This window comes from Cylas formicarius, unplaced genomic scaffold (assembly GCF_029955315.1).
Source record: "Cylas formicarius isolate icCylForm1 unplaced genomic scaffold, icCylForm1.1 PGA_scaffold_1__22_contigs__length_36826433, whole genome shotgun sequence".
Taxonomy (NCBI): domain Eukaryota; kingdom Metazoa; phylum Arthropoda; class Insecta; order Coleoptera; family Brentidae; genus Cylas; species Cylas formicarius.
The window spans coordinates 17,853,341-17,880,027 of record NW_026844264.1 but is presented as its reverse complement, the minus strand read 5'-3'; the positions used below and the strand labels follow the sequence as shown (position 1 = coordinate 17,880,027).

Here is a 26,687-nt window from a genome sequence, read left to right as displayed (position 1 = left end):
CCCACAATTACATATTCAAAATCAATTTGTTGAAGGTCAGAATTTTCAGAGGAATTTTATTAATATAATTTAATTACTTTAAGTGAATTTTCAACACACTATTTCGCAATGTTCGAAACTACATCGTCACTTCAATTCGGCGCACTTAAAAACTCGATAAATCTCACTGTTTATTATCGAAACCTTAACGAAAATAAACGGTATGGATTTTAATTATGCGTGCACCGACGGAACTAAACACTCTGATATGCTGTAACAACTTTTCACGCGGTTTTCAACGGGCACTAATTTATTTTAAATCGATAATAATCAATTTCATTGGCTGGAAAATCTTTCAACGTCGTTTGGTTCGCGTTCGAAACTGAACAGCATTATTACCAGATTTGAGGCACCGCGATTTCGGCAATTATCGTCGACCTACGCGCACGTTATTTTGAAATGTCCGTAAAGCTCAAATATGTGGCGAGCATGTCGTAGATAAGTTGTTTTGGGTTAAAAATAACCGGGCCGGCACTAAAAGAAGGTTTACAGAAATAGAATATTTATCCTTAGACAGCATGAAACGCGTGAAATGCGACGAATTTCTTTTGAGTCGAATATTTTGAATCACTTTGTCAACATAAAACAGGAAATTCATCACGTGGTGTTCGAATTTCGAGTTAGCGAGGGATTCGCCCAGTTTTTGTGTGCTGATTTTGAAATTTCTAGTAAATTACCATTTTAAATTGTCGGTAATTATCATGGACAAGGCTTTATCATGTATGGAATAATTTCGTAGGAACGGTTGAGCGGTATTCAGAGACTGAAGATCATGTACCTAGCGAAATTATTTTCAGAATGACAAAAAGAAAATTTTGCAGGACAGTTTTTCAAAACACTGATCTGTTCGTGAATACTATTACTATTATTAAAGTCTTTGCAATACACATTTCCGAAGTAACTTCGTGAAACCCATTTAGCAATTTTCACATCCTTCAAAAATCCTGGCTAGGGATTTCCAACCGAAATAATAATTTACTTCCCAACCTGTTATGTTGAGATTTAAAAAAAAAAAGTACTTTTTACCAAAATTTTTTTGGGAATCGAGCTTTCTTTGATTTTTCCTCATGAGTATCTTGAAATATATGAAATTGTGGTCATTTTAAAACTGATTATAATTTTTCTTACTTAACTTTTCCGGCTTTTAGTACAAGATTGGTATTCGAAACGAATATTCGGAAAGGTTAAAAGATGAACAGGCTTTTAAGCTCTTATCTAACGGCGCAAAGGAGGATATAGAAAACCTTCAAATCTAAGCACTAATGAGAATTTTAATTAAATTAACTTTTTGGAGAGTAATTTCCGATGCTCATTAGCCTGTTATATTAGATACATGGTTGGACCCAAACCACAGCACTACCACCTGGTTCCGTTATCGAGATATGTTAGTGTACCCACAAAGAAAACCATTCTGCTGCAAACTCGGGCTATACTCAACTTGTTAATTTAATATCTGCACTGTGCTGTTGTTTCTCTGCCACATATTTGCATTTTTTTTGTAGTAGTGATACCTTTGCACCTGTAACCACGAAACACCTCTTGCTGAAAACTCTTCAAGGCAAAAGGATCGATAGGCCGTGCTTTCGTAGTCCCTATGCGTACTGAATATCGGGATCAAGCCAGCTTTTGCTCTACGCAGGGTTTCTGTCCTCGCTGAGCTGGCCTTAGGATAGCTACGTTTGAAGAGAGATACGCTTCCCTGACAAAGTTTTCCAATGTCCACAATATTGTGCTGTACTCCACATCAATACATGATTGGTTGACAGTTACATCATCCATCTACTAGAGTATACCAAATGGTGTATCATCGACGCCTTTTGCTAAACCGGTGCCACGATTATAAAATCTGAGGCCGGTGTAGGAACCTCTTCGTTAGCAATTGTTGACATAATTTCCAATTATAGCTCTGTGGAATTTATTGTTTATTTTTCAAATTGCGTGTTTGATTTCTTCGTAATTGTCATCTCTTAGATGATTTTCTCAGATAAAGGTATTTCCGTTCTGATAATAGACCTGCATACTTAATGTGTCCATTTTGTTTTATTCAAACATCAATTTTCCGAAGCATGTGTATTATTTCCTCAGGAGACGGGCACGTTCACCATCGATATTTAGATTCGACTAACTTGCTTTATATGAAAAATGTAATTTTAACAATTGCTCGAGATTATATAAACAAGCTTTTGCCTATTAAATAAACTTATGCGAAGATTCGAAACGACCATTCGAATGATGTTTAGATGGTAATAACATAAATGAAAAATTGATTTTCTCCTAGAAAAATAAATAAAGAAATTTAGGAGATCTGTTGCAAGAAGTAGAATGTCAATTAATTTATTGTGGGATGTGCGGGAAAAAAAGTTTTCAGTTTGAGTTTATTGATCATTTGAGAGATCAAAATATAAGACAGGCAGTTCATATTATATGCAAATCTCTAGGCTTGTAAAATAAATTTGTTTTGACACTCAAATATTTTTATAATCCCACATTGAAACATGGCAAGAATAACGTGGACGATGATCAACATCGTCTCAAATATATGCACCCCAACAAATTTATAAAGACCTTCCATCTTTTATATCACCTGCATCGTTATTTCAGTTCAAAACGAGGAAGTATATAATGTCTTTTTTATTTTACCTTTGGACAAATTGCTGGCACATTGGCAGTGGAGGTTGTGCGATACCACGCAATCTGAAAAATTCACCAAAGCTTGACAATACAATTGAACAATAAGTTTGCAGTGACAGGCAAATGACCAACTCCAAAATAAATCTTGGCTAAATGATTTTTCGCAGCTTCTCTATCAATTGTATCGGAATCTGGCAATCTGCATTTTAGAGAATCTTTGCACAACATGAAAATAACACTAGGCGCTTCCGCGAGTTAATATTTAACCCCAATTATGCGAAACCAGTTGAATCCGCCATATCTAAAAATAAATATAAAATATTGATTAAATCTAGCCTATCGTCGACAACTTTGCGAATAAGGAATTCACAGCAATAAAACAGAAGTGTTTCACAAAAACAATCCATCTATAATAGTTACTAACTGAGATAGTTACTTCACTGTGTAAAAGTAATCGACGAAAAGTTTACCATTAAATATGATTTATTTCATAGAGATATTTCCGATGGAATTTTTTTATACCAAAAGCTAATGGAATTAGTAACTCTTATAAAGTCGACAAACAAATCCCACGGTCCGCCTAGCTTAAAGTGGCACGTAATTTAAATTAAAACAGAAAAAATTAAATCTGTTATTTAAATCCTCTTAAAAATTCCGAAGTTGTTGTAAGTTTAGCCGACTCCAGAAGCTACTTAGAATCAAAAAAGAAAGCGACCGGCAGTCGAGTCAAAAGTTTGTATTACTACTTTTCTGCAGGCAATTCATTCGCGAAATAAATATCAGTAATTCTTTTTCATCTTTTACAATTTGTTCGTGTTTTCAGGTTTGCATTATTTATTCAAATATGAATTAAAACAATGACAATTAATATACGAAATCAATTTTTATATAATTTTGCTTTGTCTATGAATCGAGTGAGTAGAGTTTAATCGTATAAAATGTTTATAATAACTGACTTTGAAAATTGTATTTTTTGGTTAAACACAGGTTACACTGCTGGATTTTTTGTTTCTGACATTGTGCCAGACATGCCGTTATCGGGAATCGATTGAAATTGTTGCACACCTAAGCAATATAAGCTGCGACACAGGCTTTTATCTCTCACCCCTTTGAGGTTCAATCTTCCGTTAAAACCATTAAAGCTCCCCACCCCGTTTACCTTGACCCCTCCCACCACAGGTATTTAAGGTGTGTATGGATACGGATACCAGCGACACAGCGGCGACAAAGACTAAAAACCCTCAAATAAATAAAAGAAATACAAGTAATTATTTTCGCCTTCGTTAAAATTTTGCAAAGAAAATTTCGAAAGGTCCGGATTAACCGTGTGAATGAAAAGATAAATTATTATTACAAATTTTTATATATTTCTATAGGGATCTGGCTTTTGCGGGTGCTAAATATGTCGTTGATTTATAGTTTGGTTAACTGCAAATTGACAATTTGAAAAGCGAAATTCGTAAAATGGAATCTCGAAACGTCGGAAAACTCCGAAACAATTACTGAGCTAAGTTGAACCGAAAAAAAAATTAGAAAATATTGGATCTTGGACTTAAGAAGCCATGTGCCAGTTTAACGCTAATGATGTCTTGTATTCGAAATAAAACGCGAAGAAAAAAGTTTTTAAAAAGAAAGAACTTGTTAGACTTTATGAAAATATGTTTTGTCCTAGCAAATTAAAGAATTTTAAACAAACTCTTATAGATTAACAATAGAGAATTATCAAAAACAAAATAAGTGTGTCTATGTGTGTGTGCGTGTGAAAGAAGGACGGACAAGGAAATGGATCGGTAGAGTATAGTACCTTCGACCAATGCAATGGAAATCACCGGTAGTGACAAATTGTTTTTGCAATTGGCGAAGGAGAAACAGTAAACCAAAAAAAAAACGGAAATCTCTTTAAATAACGTTATTCAGTATTTCTTGGGTACTTGTACCTATCTCAAAATGCCGATGGAATGGGCTGTTCAATTTTCATTTTAGACTCACAGATTGTGATGAAGTCAGGATAGTTATCAGTACGCTTAAAAACAAAAGATTGTGGGATATTGTTGAAATATATGTTTTTCTATTGTAAACACCTAGGGAAGGGTTGTGGCGGACTTTGCCTAAATATGGGTTCTATTTATAAGCGATTTCAAAACATATGGGTGTCACGAGGGTGCTTACGGTGCTTACGGTGACAATCTTAGAGAGGATATTGAGAGATGGAAATAAATGTATTCAAATATTTGAATTAAATTTTAAACGGAAGTTTATTGAAAATAAATTACTCTTATTTTTGTATATATATTTGCACCCAGCGCTAAAGTATGCTAAGTCAAAATGTATAGAAATTGAGTTCATACCATGTTTAGTTATGGAATGATATTTCAAGAAACCTTTTCTCGAAATGTTTAAACTGCTTGATTATTTATCGTTGGCATAGGTGCCTAGGTTCTCAGGAACAAGTATTGGACTGTACGCTTTTTAATTCAAGAAATCGATAGCCTGTAGCTGACAGTTGATAAAAAAAGGTGTAAAATTTACTGCAACATTTTTTTAAAGTAACCGTTTTGTTTCTCAGATCATTTAACTCCATCAAAATTAAAACAATGTCTGTGCAGTTGTACAAACAATTTGATCTGAATTGATACCTGAGGAGCTTGAAATTTTACTTTGGGTGTTTTTATTTTTTGTATAACAATATGGTCAATGTTTTGATGACATGGGATATCATCAATGTTTATCATTGTTGTAGTTGATATTAAGCACTTCCTATTTAGTTACTTTTAGTAATGTGGGCCATTTTCAATTTTCCATTCGCCGCAGTGAAGTAATAAGTATCTATCCATTTTCCATCTTTTTTAATAAAAACTTCCAAATCAGGAATTATGGGCGTATAAAAAAAATCACTGCAAAACATTACGAAAAACCCGAAACGCACTCAACGATTTTTAGAGTATTCCAGTTAAATAATGGGCTGGAAAAGCAGCCAGGGTGGGAGGCCGAACCGGAAGTTCAAGAGGCACGAACGTCGGGGCTGAAGGGGATTTCAGTTTAACTTGTTTAAAGTCGCAAGTTTTAATTTACGGCTTGGGATTCCGAGATGCTAAATGCACACCAACGCAAATCCAAATTAGAAAATTTACAAATTTCCGAATAACTTTGGCAATAAATTGCGATTTAATCGGCCTCCTGAAATAATTATTATAATTACCTACCATACTCTGGACCTAGTCGGGAAATTGAATAAGTTCGTCAATAACGTATAAATTTATACGGCAGCAAAAAATAAAATAAATATCGGAGTTATTTCAAAATTTCTAGTTTCGGTTTCTATGTACGGATGCGTAAAACAGATTTATTCATTCGAGAATTATTGTTAAGGATAAATTGTGTGACCTAGATTTTGCGGCGTAACGAAAGCAACAATTGTTTATTCTTTAAGCGTTGCGACTTGACGAGACGGTTAGATCCATCGGTGAGCATATCGCTTTATGCTATCTAATCTTTTCTGATCATTGCTGCGAGTTTTCGAAGATTTGTTGTTAGATAATCAACGTTGAGTTCACACTCTATCCAGCTTCAAGTCGTTTAAAAGTTTGTAGGTGATTTTTGTTTGCTTTTATTTTTTTACTATTTGTGCGATACAACACATTGTCATGATTAAAACAAAATCTTTATTTTTACGTACACTGGTATAATTGCAAGTTTTAGATGCCCCTGTATAAACATGACATGTGTAGGAGTCGTTCGTAATTTTTTTTCGCAAACCTGATAATATATAAAAGATGAAGAAACGACATCGTCGCACCGAATAATTTCATTTTCCGTTGATATCAAAACTGCATTATATAAAAGGTGGTTTGAATATGGTTCCTCGGATATTTTACAGCATGACTCGTAAAGTATTTTTACTACTATATTTTCAAGGAATGTTGTATTGGAAAAAATGGAAAAAAATTAGAAAGTTTTTAATAATCCTTACTAATAACTGTCTTGTATTCGATTTAAATTGCATTTCACTCAACTTTTATGAAAAATACACAAAAGCGAATTCTTTTTTTTTTTTCACGAGAGCGGTAGGTTGGACGCCACCGGTAAAAATAAAAAAAATATATACCCAAAAATAGAATTCAATGCTTTAAACATGCGTATCAAATTATGACAAAGCAAACCACGTGGCATACCGAGCCATAACACGAGAAAAAATGGAACTCAATCTCCAATTACTATTACATTAAATTAAATTGAATTATTCCAATTTGTCAGTCTCCATGGACAACTAACTATAGTTGTTTTATGGGTCCCTAGATTTGCTTTTTGAAAGAGCACCAGTATCAACAGAATCGTGACTTATCAGAAATGGTTGCAGTAAAAACAGTTTTATGGGACCGGAGTGAATGATAAATCACGCAACCAGCAAAACAACCATTTTTAAGTGTTAAAAACATTTTTTGGCAACAACTTGTAACGTATGCAGACATCGAACTACGGTTATAGTGTTCTTTCTGCCGATTGCGATATCAACAATAAATTATGGAATGCTGTCCAAATTATAATTCGTATTTTCACATAAATCAATCTACTACAAGTGGATATAGTATTTGCAAATACGTACATTTCTGTTTCAAACAATCCCGTGTTTCTGGGAATTAGAAAAGTAGTTTTTTAACAGCACAGCGAATTTCTGTGTATTGAAAGTTTCCCAAACTTGTATTAACATCTGAATTGAATAAATTATGGTTGGCAATTTCCCGAATTTCCTCATCAGCATTTTGGTACAGAACAAAAATGTAAAATCCATAATTCATTAGTTTTTGAGATGTGGTGGCCACCTAAAATGAAATGACCAGTATGTTATTTAAGATTAATTTGACTTAAATTAATAATTATAACCTACATACAAAATAATGTATTATTGAAGTTATGACAGTCTCTCATAAACTTTGTAGTTGTTTGCTTTGTTGCACCAATTTATACTACATAAATGTAATTGTTAGTAACAGGAAAAGTTCCTTAACTCATTTAAAAATAAAAATTTCGAAACTTAATTATGGTCCTCTCATCCGCTTTGAGATAAGAGGAAATCTGGTCCACTTTCTCTGACCGATCAACCGTAACTTACAAAAAAAACCTGAATAAGTAGATCGGAATTGAACCGACAAGCGGAAGCTGTTGTTTGAGTCCTGCAACCGTAAAGAGTAGCTTTCGTTCGACCATCGAATTTGCGATTACATTTAGCGTGTACATCAGATTGAATGTTTGGTCGTGAGACCGCGGAACAAACTTATGTATACAGCTTGGAGCATTTCGGAAACCGGGCAATACCGATTACATTTTTACAAATGATATTTCGGTATTTCGGTTGATATCATTGTTTCTCTTCGCTTGCAGCTTTGCCTTGAAGTCCTACGTTTTTATCTGAAATCGACCAATTTTAGAAAATTACATTACATTTTCAGCGATCACCGATATCTTTGAAAGTAAGATATGTTAATGTGCAAACAATCTTACATGTAATCATTTTCCCGATATTCAAAGGCGAGCACAGTTTTTGAATATTTTTCGAGATACATGTTTCAAAGGTACAAAATAGATTACTTTGCCTTTGACTGACAAAGTAATGCAGATCTCGTTGGAATTCTATTTCAATTCTCAGTTATCCTACCAATACCGATGCGGAGTATTTGCATTATGACATCAGTCGCGTATCCAAATTCGTAAATAAACAAATTTTGAACAATATCGATTCCTCACTTGTGACAGCCGTAAACTGTTCTACGAATCATCATTTACTTCGGTTAATATACCTTCTGTCTAACGGAGTAACCTCTACACCAATCGAAATGAGGAAGCAACCGAAAGCAAAGTAATGAGCTGCGCGTCCTCTGACTTAACGCCATCTCGACGGGTGTGAAAATTTGATTTCCTCGGTCCCGATTTCTCCGGGGATTATCTTATTGATGCCCTTGCATTTGTCCGGCTCGACCCTACCATTCAAACCAACACCTGGAAATGTCCAGTTTGAATGCTTGATAACGTTTGCCAGCAAATGAACTTCATACTGATTACGGTTCGTTTTTCGTATCGCTTTATCAAATTATTCGCTTTAGGTGCTTGGCGACAGTGTTATTCGCATTTACTATATCGACTTTTGACGAAAAAAACTTTTAAGAATACCTACGAATCTTAGTCTTAAGTTTATAACATATAACATATTAATAAGTTCTTGAAAATTTTCTAAATTTATAAGCTACAATGTACTAAAAATCTATACCAGCTTCAAATTTCCAAGTTTTAATCCATCCTACTGCCAACATTCAGTTAATTGCGAATAAGGTTACTTTCTTCGTTTTTTGTTACGTTTGTTAAATGAGAGCGTTTTGCATAGAACAGCTTGAATTTATAGCTGAGAAAATGAAAGAAAATCAACATCTCGAGTATGGGTTTGGTTATGATCATCCAATAATCGAATAGGTAGTGCTTTTACATTTAAAGAGATCTCAAATCTTTTCTTCGCGATTAGTATTGGTTAGTACAGCCTCTGCCCGAACACTTTAAGTTATTGCGTTTTAGAAAAAGAATATTTTTCTCTTAATAAATTCCTTGTTCAGAATGATGTCCCGATGCTCTGTTACAATATACAAATGCTCAAACTTGACTTTATGTAATACGTAATTAGGTTAAGATTTTCTCTTTTTTTTGGAAACTTTGCATTTATTCATTGGAAATATATTTTGATGTTGGTGGTAAAGATCCAAATAATATTTACAACAGAAACGAAGCACCATATCCCATTAATCATAGAATATATATTTTGCCTTTAGAAATTGTTTTTCGAATTATCAATAGAAAACTTGTACGAGAAATGACATAAAGCCACTTTTTTGTATACTCGAAGATTCCCATTTTATTGTAATTTTGATGAAAATGAATTGTTGAACTCTGACTGGAATCCCGCAGACCTTTCGCCGAAATCTCACTTGGCATTTTCAATGTTCGCCAGATGACCGTCCACCTAACACTTCTCCCAAAAAGATTGGGTTTGCAAAATGAAGCATAATGAAGGCATGTTCTGATTCTCGGTGTTAATGCTACACACATACTACAAATTGATTTCTTCGTATCTCGTATAACTGAGGATCGTTCTTATAGGTATGACGTTTAACTTCCAAGCAAAGGCATGTTGAAGTTATGGGTTTGGTTGGGTTTTTGCGCATGGGCCAACTTGCTTTAGAAAATAATCATATTGTATCCATTAATAATCTTATAATAATTAGAAGCTTAAAAAAGCATAGTGAAGGCGGGGTGAAAAGAAATTGCACAGAGACAAAGGACCTATACCTCATTTAACCTATGCAGAAATAGTATAAGTTATGGCTCTAAACTACTGTATCGATATCGCACCGCAGGTTTCAGTATTCGAATATATATTCTAATCCTGCAATTTATGAAAACATTAATTCCTGTGCTATGTCTAGAATATAAACTGTTTCTAAATTTTAGTTGAAAATTTTTCAAAGAAACTTCCACAGGCTACTGTAATACTTTTTACAAAACTTCTGGATTCCTCCTGCATCGGTTTTTGCTGAGTCGAAATTGCTGACGTTTCGCCAATCATCCTGTGGGTTTTTTCCGAGCTTGACTGAAACTCAACAGAACAAGTCTGTCTGTATTTTACGCAAGAAACTTGACTAGTTTCAGTGAAGCTCTGAAGAAGCCAACAGGATGATTCGTCAGCAAGTTCAGGAGGAATCCACAAGTTTTGTAAAAAGTAGTTCAAAGTTGGTAATTAATAATTTAGTTCTTAATTTTTTGGTTAAGGTGTCTGCAAAGAGATTAATTTATATTTTATTCATTTATCATATTTCCGTAGTAACGTCACCTAATAGGCGTAAAGTATGTCGACACAGGAATGAATGGCTAAACATCAATTAACCTAGTTAATGTTATTATTTTATAATATATTTGTTAAAAGAAATATCTGAGTTGAAAATTTATTCGATTCATTCAATAAAACGTAATTAAACACATTCAGTCGCCTAATTAGTTTTTCATATATTGAAAAAAGGCGAATAAGAAAAATACTGCTGCTACTACCACATGTGGATACATTCAAATTGTGTTTAGAATTTTCCAATTTAGCGATCAGTGAATTGAAAACATTTTGTGGATTCTACGTGTGAAGAAACTCGCTTATTTTATTGTGACAAAACGGCCGGAGAATGCCTTGTTTTTTAATTGACAACGATTTTTCTGCACCTTCCTTGTTTGGGCGAAAACTTAATTTTTTTCTTTGACTCTGTGAAGTTCCAACAGACAATAACGAGATGTTGCGAAAGTTAATATAAATGCAGCTTTTGCGCAGTACAAAACCTTTTAAAATGCGACACGAAATCGGTTTCGAAACTTTCAGACAATACCTTACACTGAAAACTCCAGCGGAGTCTGAAAACAGTTCAAACAGAACAAGTCTATCTGTATTTTAGGCAAGATTATGTAAAAATGAAAAGTTTTTCGTGCAACATTTTCTCTGGTGAAACTTAAATTGGATCTTCCTGGTGGGCTTAGCCTGAATATACAATGTGTATTTGAGTTTTAGCAGTTTATATCTATTTCGCCCTACCTGAAATATTGTAAGTAGAACAAACGTATATAACGTGTGGTTTATTGAGGGATACTCTATCTAAAATTTTAAATAGAAACCAAAAAATGATATAATACTTTTACATTTGCTTTTTAAAGATATAAAAGAGATCCTTCAAATAATCGCCTTTAAAATGGACCTATCTGAATACTTTAAGTGGTATTTGGTGAATGTACGCAATGTAAAATTTAGGTCTTGTAATACCAAAAGAAGAAGCAATATGAAAATGACCTTAAGGGCCAATACATCAATTCGCGGTTAAACTCTAAAAGGGGTCCCCAGGAAATTTTTTTTTAAATTTCTGACCGAATCAATAAATTATTATTTTAAGTAATTTTATTAGGTGGAGAAAGACTATCTCAGGGAAATTTTGAACTAACATTTTGTCCGCAGTAGCTTTTATGACCCATTCAAAATAAATTTCATTTGACTATCTTTAATCGTGTTAGAAATAATATAAAAAAAGGGTTTTGACACATGATGATGAGATTTTTTGATATTGTATTTACACTAGAAATTATTCGAGCGCTTTTGAGACACCCTATATATTTGCGTGCTGAATACCACGAAAACCTTTAGACGTAGACGATTATAATTCGGCTTTCTAAAGTTTGTTTTTGTGAAGCTATTGAAATTGAGATCTTCGACGTAATTGGAAACAAAGCAGTGCCGATGGATGCCGCAGACTCATTACCTGTCACTTACATCGAAACAATCTTGGGTAGATAGGTACGTACTCACAGGATTTAACATTCGACGTCTTTTAAACAAAAAGTTACAATTAAGCAACGCAGTGGCAAACTATTCCATAAAGGGCATACGCTATGATTCAACTTCCGTTATAGTATTTATTTTACTGCTTGCAAATTTGAATGCAATGTTTGGGTAATTTGTTAGCACAATTTAATTCACAATTTTTGTAATGCTTGTTAGCGTATGAAAATATTAGCATCAACACAAACACTTTCATCCAGTTCATACTATTCTCAATTTTCTCTTGAATGCAAAAGCCCTGTGATTTGTCAAAGTTCTACAACTTTTCTACGCCTAGGGTCCACCTAAAGAATAAATTCCACATTGTGATCTTAAGTAGAAAATAATGCAACAATATATTTTTTTATAATTTATATACACGGCAACGAATATAACATACATTTAAGTATAATCCAAGCAAAAGTGCAAGGTCCTGAAGGATGCGAACATACTTTTGAATGAAATTGGGAATCCTACAAATAAAGGTAGGACGAATACCGTTAGAAATAAAGGTGAATAGCTCAGGACTGGGGACCGAACCTACCCCCACAATATTAATATACCTCAACTATACTTTATATTGGAAATACTAATTTATTTATTAACTCTACTTATTATATCTGCTTTTGCTAGGGGTACATAAAGCATATTTTGCTTAATTGTTGCTGCCACACTATTTTCTGAATTTCTAAGTTATTGTCTTGAGCCCAACACAATTGTCAGAATGCTAAAAAAAAATCGTGCTCATTTTCAGCATTTCACATTAAATATTACACATTTTGCGTTATTGCGTTGCTTAGAAATATAACAGCCTCCAGCGTACTCACGAATTTAGTGAAATAACAAATAGAGGAAGGTCACGTCTTGAACAACAATTCGGCTAAAACGAGAATATGCAAATGACTATTGACAAAACATGATGCCAGCTACTTGTAGTATATCATAAACAATCAATAGTTTGAAGGGGAATTTGGATACGGGAGAAGATCAGCACTATATTTTAGCGGGAAAAAAGTAAAATAGCATTGTTTTTCCGGGTGTAAGACTTGTTAATCGTGTTACATATTTGTAATGTTGCTTTCTTAAAATGAGGGCGAGGAGTAAAAGCTAGAAGCTCAGTCACTCTCACTTGGACAGTAGTACTAAGCTCATTAAATACTTTTTTGCAAGTCCGTGTATCGTGGGCATTGTGTAATTTTTATGTAGAACTGCCTACTTCATTGGAATTGCTGTCACGTGAGTTGTAAAAATTGCAGTTATAATAATTAATTTTGCGACTAACAATCATCCAAAGTTTTTCTTTTCATTACTAATTACCTAACCTATCTACTAAGTACCTGTTGCAGTTTGTAGCCAAAACAATCATAAATATCAAATAGATAAATAGATAAAATAAGTTTTGTAGCTTATTTATGGAAATTAAAACTATATATTTGCCTCAAACTTTTTCGGATCATTTGGCAATATTGGGTTGTTTGAAAAAGATCCTGTCCTGTCGAGTAAGGTTACGAAAAAATGGTATTTTTTATTCGATTTGCACCGAGCGAAATATTGAGTCGACATTAGGGTTTGATCCAGATTCACTCACTCCTACCCGGTTTGTGAAGTGTGTGTTTTATTTTTTTGTGTAATTGCAATCATTTTCAAATAAATGTTAGCGATGTACATGAATTGTATCCGTGACTGATTCATACCCAGTTGTTCCAATAACCGAAGAAAAAATATTTGCCACGAAATCAAGATTATCATTGAAACCTGCCACTGTGTATGATATTTCATCTTGAAGCACTCGAAAAACTCTGCTGATAACACTCAGCTTTAATGAAAAGTGCTCAAAATGGGTGAGAAAAAGCGATGCTCACAAAATTGAAAATATGAAGAAAATCTTATCTGCGAGAAAGTTATGGCCTCTATAATATAGTGATAATATATACACTTCGAGAGAAATTGTGATCTGCAAAAAATAGTCAAAACGATTTCATTAGACATTGTGACTGTTGTATCTAATACTCTCAAAGTTGAATTACATAAATTTTAATTACAAACATATATTTCTATAGTAATGTATGGTTTTTATAACAGAGGATCCAGCGTCGAATATCACAATTTTTTGGGACTTCAAGTAAAAGTTCCATTTTTAACTGTTGGATGTCATGCAAAACATAATGTCTAAACAATATGAAACGTTAACTGAGCTTTGAAAAAGCTAATTTAACTTTAAGATAGTTGCGTTCTGCTCAAATAAGTTAAATATCTTAATTCGATGTACGTTCGTTGCCTTTATTCCAGGAGGAGAAATTTTAATCTACTTACTTAAAGTATTTCAAAGTTTCCGGAGAGTATTATTTCCTTTAATTTGAAATGGCGAAGATCAAACTGAAACAGAGCACCGCAGAAAACAATTTAATCCATTTAATGTTATTTTTAGTTAACATAAATTAACCTACTGATTCATATTTTGGTTTGGCTAACTCAACAGCTATACAGGGTGTTCGGAAATTGAGTTCGGAAACTGGGAGGAATGATTCAACGTGGTAAAATAATGGTGGTAAGTCATGTAACAAAAATTCGAAATATTAATATTTTCCGAGTTATAGCTTGTCTAAATTCAATTTTTTAAATTTTGTTTGTGTTTGTTTTGTTTTTGTAAATTTGTTTGTTTGTTGTTTTTGTTTGTTTGTTTGTTGTAAAATATATGTAAATTTTACTCTTTACCTAATTGTATATTGTTTAAGGGGGAGGGGGAGCTAAATAAGAAGCTTAAGCACCGTCTTGGATGACTGATTACCACATTGGTGACAGGTAGAGACCTGAGTCCCGGTTAAGATTGTTGCGTATAGATTTCTATAGAATCTCGGATTTTTCGTTGGTGGAAGAATTGATTACATCAAAGAGTTTTAGTTTTATTGAATAATATTTTATGTCCGGTTTCGTAATTGTGTTCGGCAACTGCTGATGAGTTTATTTGTCTTAGTCTTAATGCTCTTTCATGTTCTTTGAGCCTAGTTGATATTTTTCGTCCGATTTCTCCAATGTATTCTTTGCCGCATATGCAGGGATTCTTCAAATTATTGGCATCTCAAATGGAATTTTGTCTTTGACGGATCCAAGATGTTGAGAGATTTTTGGACAAGTGGTAAATCTGGTTTTGACATTATATTTCTTTAGAATTTTTTATATGTGATCAGTGATGTTTTGAATATAAGGAAGGACAGCACAGGCAAGTGTGGGATTACTTTCAGTTTCATTGCTATTGGAAGGTTTTAGTGAAGTGTATTTTGTGATTAGAAGGAAGAGCAGAAGTAAGGTGTTTTAATTCTGGGTTCAATGACTAGGACTGAGATAGTTTTACGGCTCTGTAAACAAGAGCCGATGATTTTTGGGCCGGAACGTGATGTGACAATGCATTAAGGCATCGGTCTGGGTGCGTAGGTTTTCTGCAAACACAATGACCAATGTCAGGTCTGATTTTCTATTGATAAAAATATATAAGAATGGGAGGTTATTATTAGCTTCTATTTCAGTGGTAAAACGTATGTTAGGGTGTATAGAGTTTAAATGTCTAAGAAAATTTGATAGAGATTCCTGACCATGAGGCCAAATAACAAAAGTATCATTGACATTGCGTTTCCATAATTTTGGTTTTAGATGGAAGGTGTCGAGAACTTTCTTCTCAAGGGTTCCCATAAATATATTCGCTATGACTGGTTATTGTGGAGATCCCATAGCTGTTCCTTACGTTTGTTCAAAAATTTGAACGTTATAAGAAAAATATCTTAAAGACAAGCATTTTACAAATAAGATGAGAAGGCTTGCTTCTAGATTCTCGGATTTTAATATATCTCAAATGATGGTGAGAGTTTCAGGAATAGGCACTTTAGTAAAGAGGGATTCTACGTCGAAACTAACCAGAGTATCTTGTGCTACGGTGGTCATGGACAGAAATTAATATCAGGAAAAGATTCAATATATCCTCCAGGTGGAGGATTGATCGCATCTTTAAATCTGTTAATAATAATTATAATATTAATAAACTGTCTTTATTGATAATGAAAATATTACAATATAAGTAACAATACAAGAGTGGCGACATTTGCGCTCTTCCATGTAACAACAACAGCACCAACACCATAATTGTCAACAAAATACGCACCTGTATATACATCATAAACAGAAAAAATAGACGCACATCATAAACTCATACGCTTTTGCTAGTTACGGGCGGATCTAATAAACAATATTAATGCTTTTTTGAAGGACTTTATTGTGGGGAATTTCATTAAACAATTTAACTGCGTTATAGCTAAAAGATCTCTGGAAAATTGCCGAAGTGTGTCTAGGAACGCAATATCATAAACAATGACGGGTGTCTCGATTATGAATATCATTTCCTCTGCAAAGTTTATTAAACAAGTACGATGGGGTCTTATTGGAGTTCAGTAAAAAAAAAACAAAAGTAGCTAACTGAACTTTATATCGGTCCTCCAGCTTGAGCCAACCCGAATCAGAGAGGCATTGCAAAATATGGTCATACTTTCTGAGATTGTAACTAAAACGAAAAGAAGCATTCTGAAGTCGTTAAAGTCTTTCCTTATCTCGATTAAGTATAGCTGGCCAATAGACAATACTGTGATAAGCGACATGGGATAAAACTAATATATCACAGAGTTTAAGTTTGACTTCTTTACTGAGAAAATGTTTATGAATATACAATGTCCTCAACCTATAAAAGGATTTTTGTAACACCAAGCCAACATGCTTAGAAAACCGCAAGTCGCCGTCAAACCATAATCCTAAATTTTTACACCCGTCTGAAGAAGGAGAGATAATCTCATCATTTGGTATAATCTTAAAAGAGGCGTTTTTTACAATATCTTCTCTTTTATTTCCAAATAATAACATCTGCGTTTTGTTAGTATTCAATAAGAGGTTAAGGCTTCTTCTCTATCAGACTCCGTGAAAAAATCTGTCACCCCCCATGACTCTAAAATTCATCGTCTCTACGGACCTCCAAAGATCCGCAAACTAGGATTACCCCTTCGACCTATTGTCAGCACCATTGGTTCTCCAACATATTCTCTAGCAAAATATCTAGCTTCCTTATTAAAATGCTTTACAGGGAAATCTGACAGTTTCATTCTTAATTCCTTTCCTCATTTAGCTCCTCCCTCCTCAAACAATATAAAAGCAGGTAAAGAATAAAATGCGAGACAGTTTCAGTAAAGCTCTGAAGAAGCCAACAGGATGATTGGCGAAACGTTAGCTAGTTCGACTCAACAAAAACCGACACAGGAGGAATCCAGAAATTTTATTAAAAGTAAATTTTCTTATCAATTGAGATCTCGATGATGACATTCTCTGTTCCGCTGATCTCGTCTCTGGAAAACCATCGATTAAGGAGACCGTGTTGGGTCTGGTACACTCCATTTGTGTGCCCCAAAATAGTTCCAATTATATTTTTGGGATCTAACAGCCACTGTCTAGTTTCGAGATCTCAATAATAACGTTAGGTCCAATCGTCAGCGGCTCTAATCTCTTGCTTGACGTTTCCAGCATTTTTTCGGAAGCCCGTTTTTGTCCATGAGCACTTTCTTTTCTCTCTGTCATTATTTTCTCTTACTTTAGGCATAAATTGCATACACTGTTCTGTCCACCGGTAGCAGTTGGATTAAAGGGAATTACCATCTTACATTTTGGACAATGACTGTTATTTGAAACAGTTGAAACATCGGCGAGTTCTAGAAAAGTTGCATCAGTTTGATCAAAGTCCTGCTCGTATTTCACCACGATCAGAATATCGTCGATATTTTTATTATTTGAAAATCATCGTTCGTGGTTGAATTAGTTGATTCAGTATGCCGTGGCTCTTCCTCTATCTCAAAATATTCCTGATTTCTTAAAACCTGATGCAGAATTTTCTGAAATAATGTTGTCAAACTTCTCCTCGGGATCTATTGTTTTGACGAGGTCACTTGGTAAATCAGAACAAAACAGAAAAACTCGGAAATTCACGCCAAATAATACTTTATAAGGAGTGCGCCCAATAATCCGATGGTAAATAAATCGCAAAATAACTGCCGTTTGAAAAATTTGTTGCATCATTTTCATTCTTAATTCATTTATAATTTTGCAAGATGACAATTTTGAGACTAAATAACCACGTTGCTGGGAGCACCAAATTCCAAGAATATTTTTAAAAGTTCCAATGAAACTCCTGACTGACTTTAACTATCTCAAATGAACAAATTTAGTCCGGTGATCTTAGTAGTTCAGCAAGGATAATAGGAGAGTTATGGTTTGCATTTTGCATTCTCCACTCCCGTGCATAGAACCTATCTAGTTGTATGTAGTAACTATTTTTTTCACTCTCTTGGATACTGTCTTCCCTTTCGAATATCGTAAAATGAACATCAGTCACTTTCGTAAACAAAACAAAGCGCTTGCTAGCGATCTTATTGGAAACTGATAATTTTAGAATGAGCCTAACTGAGGCAAAGGTGTATTATAAAACTCCTAAATCGAACCCGGCGAATTGTAAAATATCATTCAGGCTTTTTATAATAAGCCTAAGATTTTCAGTCTTACTGTGAAAGTTTATAGGTTTACAAAATGCCTGGTCATTTTGAAAAAGCCTATGCGTATTATAATTAGTCTGGCAAAAAATTATTTTATTTTTGGTTTATTATATGTTATACAGGGTGTCCCGAGAATGCGAGACAATGGTTTCTCGAAAGTTCCCCTGTGGTCCGCAGCAGCACGATAGAAAAACAATGCGCCCGTCTAGGGATTTTTTTGTGATTCCGAGATCTGGTTTTTATCAGCTCATAAAATCTGTCGCATTCTTCCGAAAATTTCTGTAAGATGTTGTTTTCCCTCTAGATATTGCTCGTCTTGGTTGCTGTCTCCCAGACATTGGTTTTCGTCTATCAATTTTATGGTGAAGTTTCCTTAGAAAATTTGGCACACCCTGCTGATATCCCCAGAAATTTACTCCTCGCCATGAATGACGTTAAATTGGAATCAATGTAAACAATATTTTTTGACGGATCTCACTTGCACACTTCATCAACACACCGTATAGTGTTAGAATTTTAGTCTAAAATTAGGAGAAAATCCTGACAATTCCAAAGCGATCCTTTATAATTTACTTCAATAAAATATTAATAGACTATCGACCTAACTTTGTATTTCATTCGATTGGAGATAATTAACCTCAACGCTAAATATAGCGTGTTTAGCATATTTAGAAATGATTTAAAGTCGCACCTTACTGGTGGAACAAAATCCCGATTACAGTGGGAAAGTATGTAGAACAGACGCATTTATTAAAGTTCATATTATTATAAATGAACTTCTTGTCTTACTCATCTGCTGGAGCGTTGTCTAAATTTATTTTGCTCTTTCACAAATTTACTCAACCGTAGTGGGAGTAACGAGACGTCGTTATTTCAGTGTAGCCGTTCGCTGTTTGCTTCAAAACTTTTTGAACAAAACTTGGTCACAAGGAACTCACTTTGCAACTGTCCTGAGATATAAGGAAACGTGAGCAAAGTAAATATTACGAAAGCATGAAAGATATACGGAGTTAATTAGAATATTAATCTATATTTTTTTGTTATTATTGCCGTGGGAACAAGAGGTGTAATTAAGGTGACGGTAGACGGTTAAATTTTATCCCAAAGTCACAATGCAGTAACAAAATTAATTCTTTAGTTCTTTATTCCTCCTCAAGTAATTTCAAATTTTTTATAAGTTGAGCAAGATAGAAAAAAAAATTAAAAAATATCTCGAATCATTCAACAATTCATATCTGCTCTACAAAAACAGTTAAAATATCGAATATAAACAACGGATACTAACAAGCGTGTCTAAAATCTAGTAATGCCCATCAGAAGTCAAGAATTAACGAACGCGTAAGTGATATCGATAAATTAGGGAATAGGCGTTTCCTGTCGTGAGGGATTAAATCTTCCTTTGGTGGGTACGTGATTAATGAGCCGAGTTGACTTTGAGGTGGGTGTAGATTTGCTAAAATATTATAAAAAAAAAGTTAGGTAGTTTGGATCTATTGTGAAAATTTGGAACCCAGAAGAGCGCTAGAGTTCACCCAAAAGTGTTGAAAAAAAGTTTGAAAAATATTTTGAAATTATGGGCTAACTTTGTCATCTGCAATCCCTGATTATAAAGTTGAATATAAGTTTTGTGGAAATTTACTAGAACGAAAATATGACAGATTAAATTTGGTAAAGCATTTGAAAATTATTAAAGATACAGAATTATATAAAATATCTCCAAAATTATAATTTATATTTCAAATTGGATATAGGATAGCGACAATTAAATACCGTAATTTAATTCTGGAATGTTATGAAAGATCTGGTCTCATCCAATTAAAAATCCAATGAGCACAAGAGTTCTGCACGAACTTGCCCATGTCCTCCGAGTAGACATTCTCCACTTTCTCTACCATGCCCTTCAAGAGATGAACCTTGTGAGTAAATACCTGCAATGATTCTTCCCACCGCAGTGTTAATTTAAGTCTCCTCGGGAAACTGGAAATTAATTAAATTAAGTTCTAGGTTGAGGAAATCTAGTGCTTCGCTGCAGAGAACGTCAAAGAACTATAGTTGATTGTATGCGTTTGAAGTTTATAACCAAAACAGTCATAGCCATCAACCAGATAAACAAATATGTTCCGATTATTTGGTAAAGTTGGGTTATATGATAGACATCGTTATCGGCTTTGAACTGATTCATTAATTAGATTATATGATGGCACTTCATTAGCACTCTAGCAGATGCACTAAATTTTAAAATTTTCGCAGACTGCAAAAACATCATGGAGTTTGGAATATTTAATTATAGAAATGCATAAAATTAAATAATTTTATCTGCGAAGATTTCTAATCTAACCTATTTTGTATTTCTACCAAAAAAGATTTGAGTAATGTGCACTTAATTTGGAAGTTCCGTTTCTATCGGAGAGAGAAAAGTGTGGCTGGAACGGATGGCACAAAAATTTCAATTGATGAAACTAATAAAAAAAATCACATTAGTTTTTTTTTTCTGCTGAATATTGTAAAAAGCAATGCGTGGAGATTGGAGTTTCCCCATTAAACGATAAATCTACAAGATACAAATTCAGACAGAGAGAGTCGTTTGGAAAGTGGCAATAAAAATACGCTTAATCCACTTGTCAAGTAGTGACCGGTTTTGGTTTTAATGAAATTCCGGCGCTTATCCAGTTTGGAACGGAAACGATTCTGCCAACCTAAAACCAAAGCATAACTCAAAATTAATAGAACAAAATTACCACACAATTTCTTGGCAAATTAACAAATCGAACTTAGTTCGCCCCGATTTTGCAGACGCGCGCGCCCAGATGGCGCTACATGCGCAGGACCACATCCTGGCATTCCTGCTTTTAGTCTCTCGCAGGGCCTAAAAGGACAACGTTGTCGCGCGCGTCGCGTGTTCCTGCGTATCGACGTCTTTCATCCCGCTCTCAATCGCCTAGTTAACTTTTGTGTTCGCATAAATTTCCCTTCCTCCGCTTTGAGGAAATGCCTCCGGGGATGTTAATAGTGATGCGATAGTTTTTCGGTTTGCCGTTTAAATTGCGTTTAGGGTTTAGAGTGCGCCGCGGAATGCCTCCAAAAACTTAACCAAGAAAGTGTAAAATATGGGCTGTCGGCAACACTTGAGCCTGGTGTGTTTGTTTTTGTTTCTGGATTTCCTTCAGTGTGATCCGGTGCCGGAGCAGCGAACCTCCTTAACGTCTCGCACTGTCAAAACAAAATACGGCGACGTCAGCGGAGTCATAATAACTCCGGAATCGAAACATTTGGAGCCGGTGGAAATTTTCCGGGGAATCCCTTACGCGAGTCCCCCTTTGGGCTCCTTGCGGTTTATGCCACCGGTAACGGGTGCCCTTTGGTCGGGAGTGAAAATCGCGAACGCTTTCAGTCCGGTGTGTCCCCAAAGACTACCCGACATCGCCAACGAGACTGCGGCCTTGAAACGGATGCCGAGAGGACGGTTGGAGTACTTAAAGAGGCTCTTGCCCTATTTGAAAAACCAAAGCGAGGACTGCCTCTATCTGAATATTTATGCGCCAGCACAAGGTTCGTAGCCAAAACAAATCACTACTCAGATGAGGTCTAAATATAATAGGGAGGATCGGGATTTGTCAATACTGATTAGAAATTTTGAATGATCAATATGACTAAACAAAATTTAAATGAAATTTACAAATGAGCATGGGGTATGGGATCACCAAAGATGATACTATTTCTAAGTGTTAGTTTAGTTTAGTGGCTAGGATTAATGATTTTGATATGTAATTTTTAACAGATCATCTAAAAAGGTATTAAACGTCCAAATTATTATTAAAGTCGAAATTAAGTTGACATAATACCGGGTGACATAAAAAATTGAGAACTGTTATGCGGCTGGAAATTTTGGTGCCTTGGCTTGAGCGGAAAAAGACGGTTACTTTTCAACTTTAAATGGCACACCCTGTATTTTTGTGTGCTCTTATATTCAGTAGATTCTACACAGCATAGAACCAATTTCACTCTTTTTTGTCTAAAAAAAATTATCTAATATTGAAAATTGTATCTTTGCGGTTAATAATCATAATAAATACTATTTACCCAGCCGACTGGTGATATTCTGGATAGCATTTAATGTATAATGAGATAATATTTTGAAAATCCGTTAAAACATACACTCACAGGAAGGAAAACCCAGATTAGTAAAATATATAAAGCAGACTGCTTCTGCACATCGATACGATTACAAATTCTGACAGTATTTACCTGGTTATTGATTTTCCTTGTTATTGATTTTGATCAGCTAGAGCGCTCTATGAAAAATTTTGGATATCTTAAGAAAATATATGCCGATACATTTTTTTCTAAATAATTAAGGCAGCATTTCCTTTTAAAAGTATTTAGGACGGTCCGATCTCCATAGATATAATAAATACGTCTATATGCAATGCTCATGTTAACAGAGAGTTTTTACTGCATACCAAGTATCGCAAAAGCATTTCAACATTTTTAGAATTATAAAACACTGTCAACAGTTCACAATGCAAAAACAATGTGTTTTTCTGAAAATCTCTTCCGACCTGAAAATTGATCATATAGACCTCCCATAAATAAAAAAAAGACTATCTGGTTTTCGCTTTCCACTCCACAAACTTGTCTTAAAGTTTCTTTTGCTTGTTCTCCTTTTCTCAAAATCAATAATCAGGTAAAAATGTATAAACCAAGCATATAAGATTATACGCATTTGATATATTGGTATATGACCCACTGATTGCTTTTAAAATTATAAAGGTTAGTAGGGTCGAAGAATCCACAGAATTATTAACAATTTTATAAGGTGTGGTCACACGCTGTTTAAACTTGTAAGACCTGGAGTCTGTCAAAGAGTGGGAGTAACAAAAGATGATCAAATCCGGTTGGTGGATAATATTCAGAAAACTTAAAGTGCAAATCTTTTAGGCATTTGCATTGCACCCTTTCCAAACTAGAAGTGTGTTTTTTATAGATAGAAAACAAAATTATAGTTGAATGTTTATTGAATTCGGATGCGTTCACAATTATTCTAGATATGTGCCCAATGAAAGAAAAGTTATTGTCAGATATATCGTCCAGATCTCCATAGTCGAACAGTATGAGACTATTATTAGATTTTGCATTTTGGGTCAAAATAATTGAGAAAGTTTCGTTACCCACGCTTTCGCTTCTAGTTCTTCAACCCTTAGCTTAATATTGATGCCAAAAATTCTCTTAGGTAATTCGATACACTATAAAATTTTCGTGTTACTTTACATTGGCAGTTCAAAAAGAAATTAATTTTGTTAAGGTTATATTTTTTAAATTATTTACATAATTTTTGCATAAAAAACCGCGAACCCAAATTTAATAGAAATCATTGTAATTTCCAGATTTATATATATATTTTCTTTTGGAAATTTTATATCGCTTTCAACGACGTTGGCATATATAAGAGTAGTGTCTTTTTCCTACAAGATGTTGTTGTTAACTGTGATAATATTCTGAATGGCGTCGCATTTGGAAGGTGCGGTGATTGCTGTCCTCTATAACTAAAATTTATTGATTCCTAATAAGGAAAAGAACTCCTTCTCAATGACTTCAAATTCAATTGTTTGACGCTTTTATTTTATGTCGTTATTTAATATCGCTATTATATAGGTCATTTAACTCGTTGAGATACTTTGGTTTTTGTTTTAAGGGCACCACAGAATGGTGATTTTTTTTTTTGTAAAAAATTCTAATTCTATAACATCTAATAACAAAAATGAGCATTTCGTTTCGGTACTGCCTTACTAGTATTTTGTTTCACTTCATTGCTTCAAGACATTGTGACATGACAAATTCTCAAGCAAATATTTCTTGGCGGCCAGATTGCTGCACACCTTCAGTCGCCCCCTTCCTCCACTGGACCGTTTTAGGCGTTTTTTTCCTGAACTTCTAAGTAGTTTTCGAGATATGGCGACATTTAACGAAGCGGTCTGTATAAAACTATATAATAGACTAATATAATAATTACCTAATTGGGAATATTCAAAATTTTTTTGGAAACCGAATTTTTTAGCTATTTAATAAACGTCGCGAATTATTTTCTTCTTTTAGTTCGACATTTAGCACTTTGACTTACTCCGATAACGAAAACAAGTTGAAAATAATTCCTACGAATACGCGGATAATCTCTTTTTTCAGGTAAGCGGGACCAAAGTTTGCAGCGAAAACAAACTCTCCACTTTGCGTTAATTAATTTTTTTTATTTTTCATTCTATGCAACGGTGCATGCTCCGAATTAATCAGTTTTGTACACAGACAATGTTATCCCATTTCAATTATTTTTACTTGTTTCGTTCGTTTTGCAAACCCAAATTTTTCGAACCGCAAAAGCGTTTATCAAATTTTTGTTGTTTTTGTATCAAATGTACACGTGATTTCACTTTGACGTGTCTTCCTAGAGAGCTTATATTAATGGTAGATATCGAAAAACCTAAAACGCTTTGGTCTGCGCTAAGTGATTTTTTCTGCCCCTACTCTAAAATACCCAATTATACACTGATGAAGCGTGGGTAAAGTGCCGCGTGAAGACAACAGCTTCATTAACCACTGTTGCAACATTTCCGATACTTTTTTCACGGGGTTGGCAGCGATAGATATTTTTGGCAGCCATTTGTCAGTTGGAACGGAAACCTCACACATCAATCACTCAACGAATTCATGTCTTGACTAAAATGGCGTTTAGCAAACTCGTTGAATAATATACAATTAGTATCACGTTATATTTGTTTACCTTTGTCGTAATGATCACATTTTATACTGTTGTTGATGTAAAAAGGATAAGGTGCTCTGTAGTCTATTCCTTTATGGTGATTTTAAAATAGAATTATTTCATAAAATACTATTATTCAGAAAAATATTTAAACAAATCCGACTTTAAACAGATAGATTAGGAGATACTACTTCAATAACTGTCAGAATCAAACTTGTTTCTGTGAACCAAGGATGCAAATTCTTTTGTTTTGTCACTGATCACTCCTGATGTGTTATTATTGTTTTTATTATTATTATGGTTATTTATTGCTTATAAGAAAATCCATTTTTACAACAAGAGATCCGCAGCAGACAAACTGGATAAGAATTTGCAAATACAGAAAGCAAAATGAATAGGTAAAAGAAGTCGATCAAACATTTATACATAATAAAATATACAGAAATTAATACAGAGGAGGGTATCTGCGCTTGGGTTGACCATTTCAAAGAAAGACTATATTAATAATAAGATATGCAATCCAATCTAATTTACGAATTAGAAAATTAAGTGACATGTTTTGATAAGGTATGAGCAGACTTCATATGCGATTCACAATGAAAATTGTCATTAAACGTTGGTATAATGCGAATTGACTGCAATGTCGCGGTGGTTTTTTTTTATTTCAAGCATTCTAAAATATCATTTTTCTGAATTATAGGAGTAATAAAAATCATGACTTGCTCGTTTCCTCCAGCACTAATTATAGTTTCGCTCTGATGTGATATACCCAAGTTAATTTATTTATTTATCACAGTAAAAAACTTCTGAAGGAGGTGTAAAAATTGTAGTCAAATTTTTACTGATATATATGGTATATTAATATAATCAATTCCGTTTTTGAAATAATTTTATATAAACAGATTTACGATTATATTACTGCCAATAAATCATATGTGGTTTAAGAAATGGACATTTTTATAGTAAGTGACATAGTCGAAGCTTATGATAGATGGGTGATTAAATTAAGAAATATCATTAAAAATTAATAGCATTCCTATAAATTTTCAAAACTTTACCCGCTACCTTAGTATAATTATGAGCATGGAGCTTATCGTCGTTGAAGAACTAATCTATATTGAAGAAACTTTAATATTTAATATTTTTATAAATATAAAGCGAAAAGTAATTGCTGAGATTTCTGCGATTTGTAGAAAATAGAAAAAATGTAGAACCACATATTATATGTGAAACGGTTAAATTCCAAAGAGAAATGCATCAATCTCCTAAAGTGAAGAGAATTTAACGGAGCACAAAAAATAGGTAT

At 34.0% G+C, this 26,687-nt stretch overlaps 2 protein-coding genes across 4 annotated transcripts in view; one reads left to right on the top strand and one right to left on the bottom strand.

Moving 5' to 3' along the window:
- LOC132696988 (neuroligin-4, Y-linked-like) overlaps positions 1–359 on the bottom strand; it is a 95,268-nt gene extending 94,909 nt beyond the window's left edge. For 2 of the 3 annotated variants that reach the window (XM_060662209.1, XM_060662210.1), the window contains exon 1: positions 78–327. The gene's annotated coding sequence lies outside the window, so the exon portion shown is untranslated. Of the gene's footprint in view, positions 1–77 lie in introns of all 3 variants that reach the window. The other variant, XM_060662211.1, reaches the window with a different exon arrangement.
- Positions 360–21,676: 21,317 nt separating this feature from the next.
- The window catches only part of LOC132696547 (neuroligin-4, Y-linked), a 482,552-nt gene continuing 477,541 nt past the window's right edge, over positions 21,677–26,687 (top strand). The window contains exon 1 of the mRNA XM_060661434.1: positions 21,677–22,179. Coding sequence (XP_060517417.1) covers positions 21,738–22,179 — 442 coding nt within the window. The 5' untranslated portion in view covers positions 21,677–21,737. The remainder of the gene's footprint in view (positions 22,180–26,687) is intronic.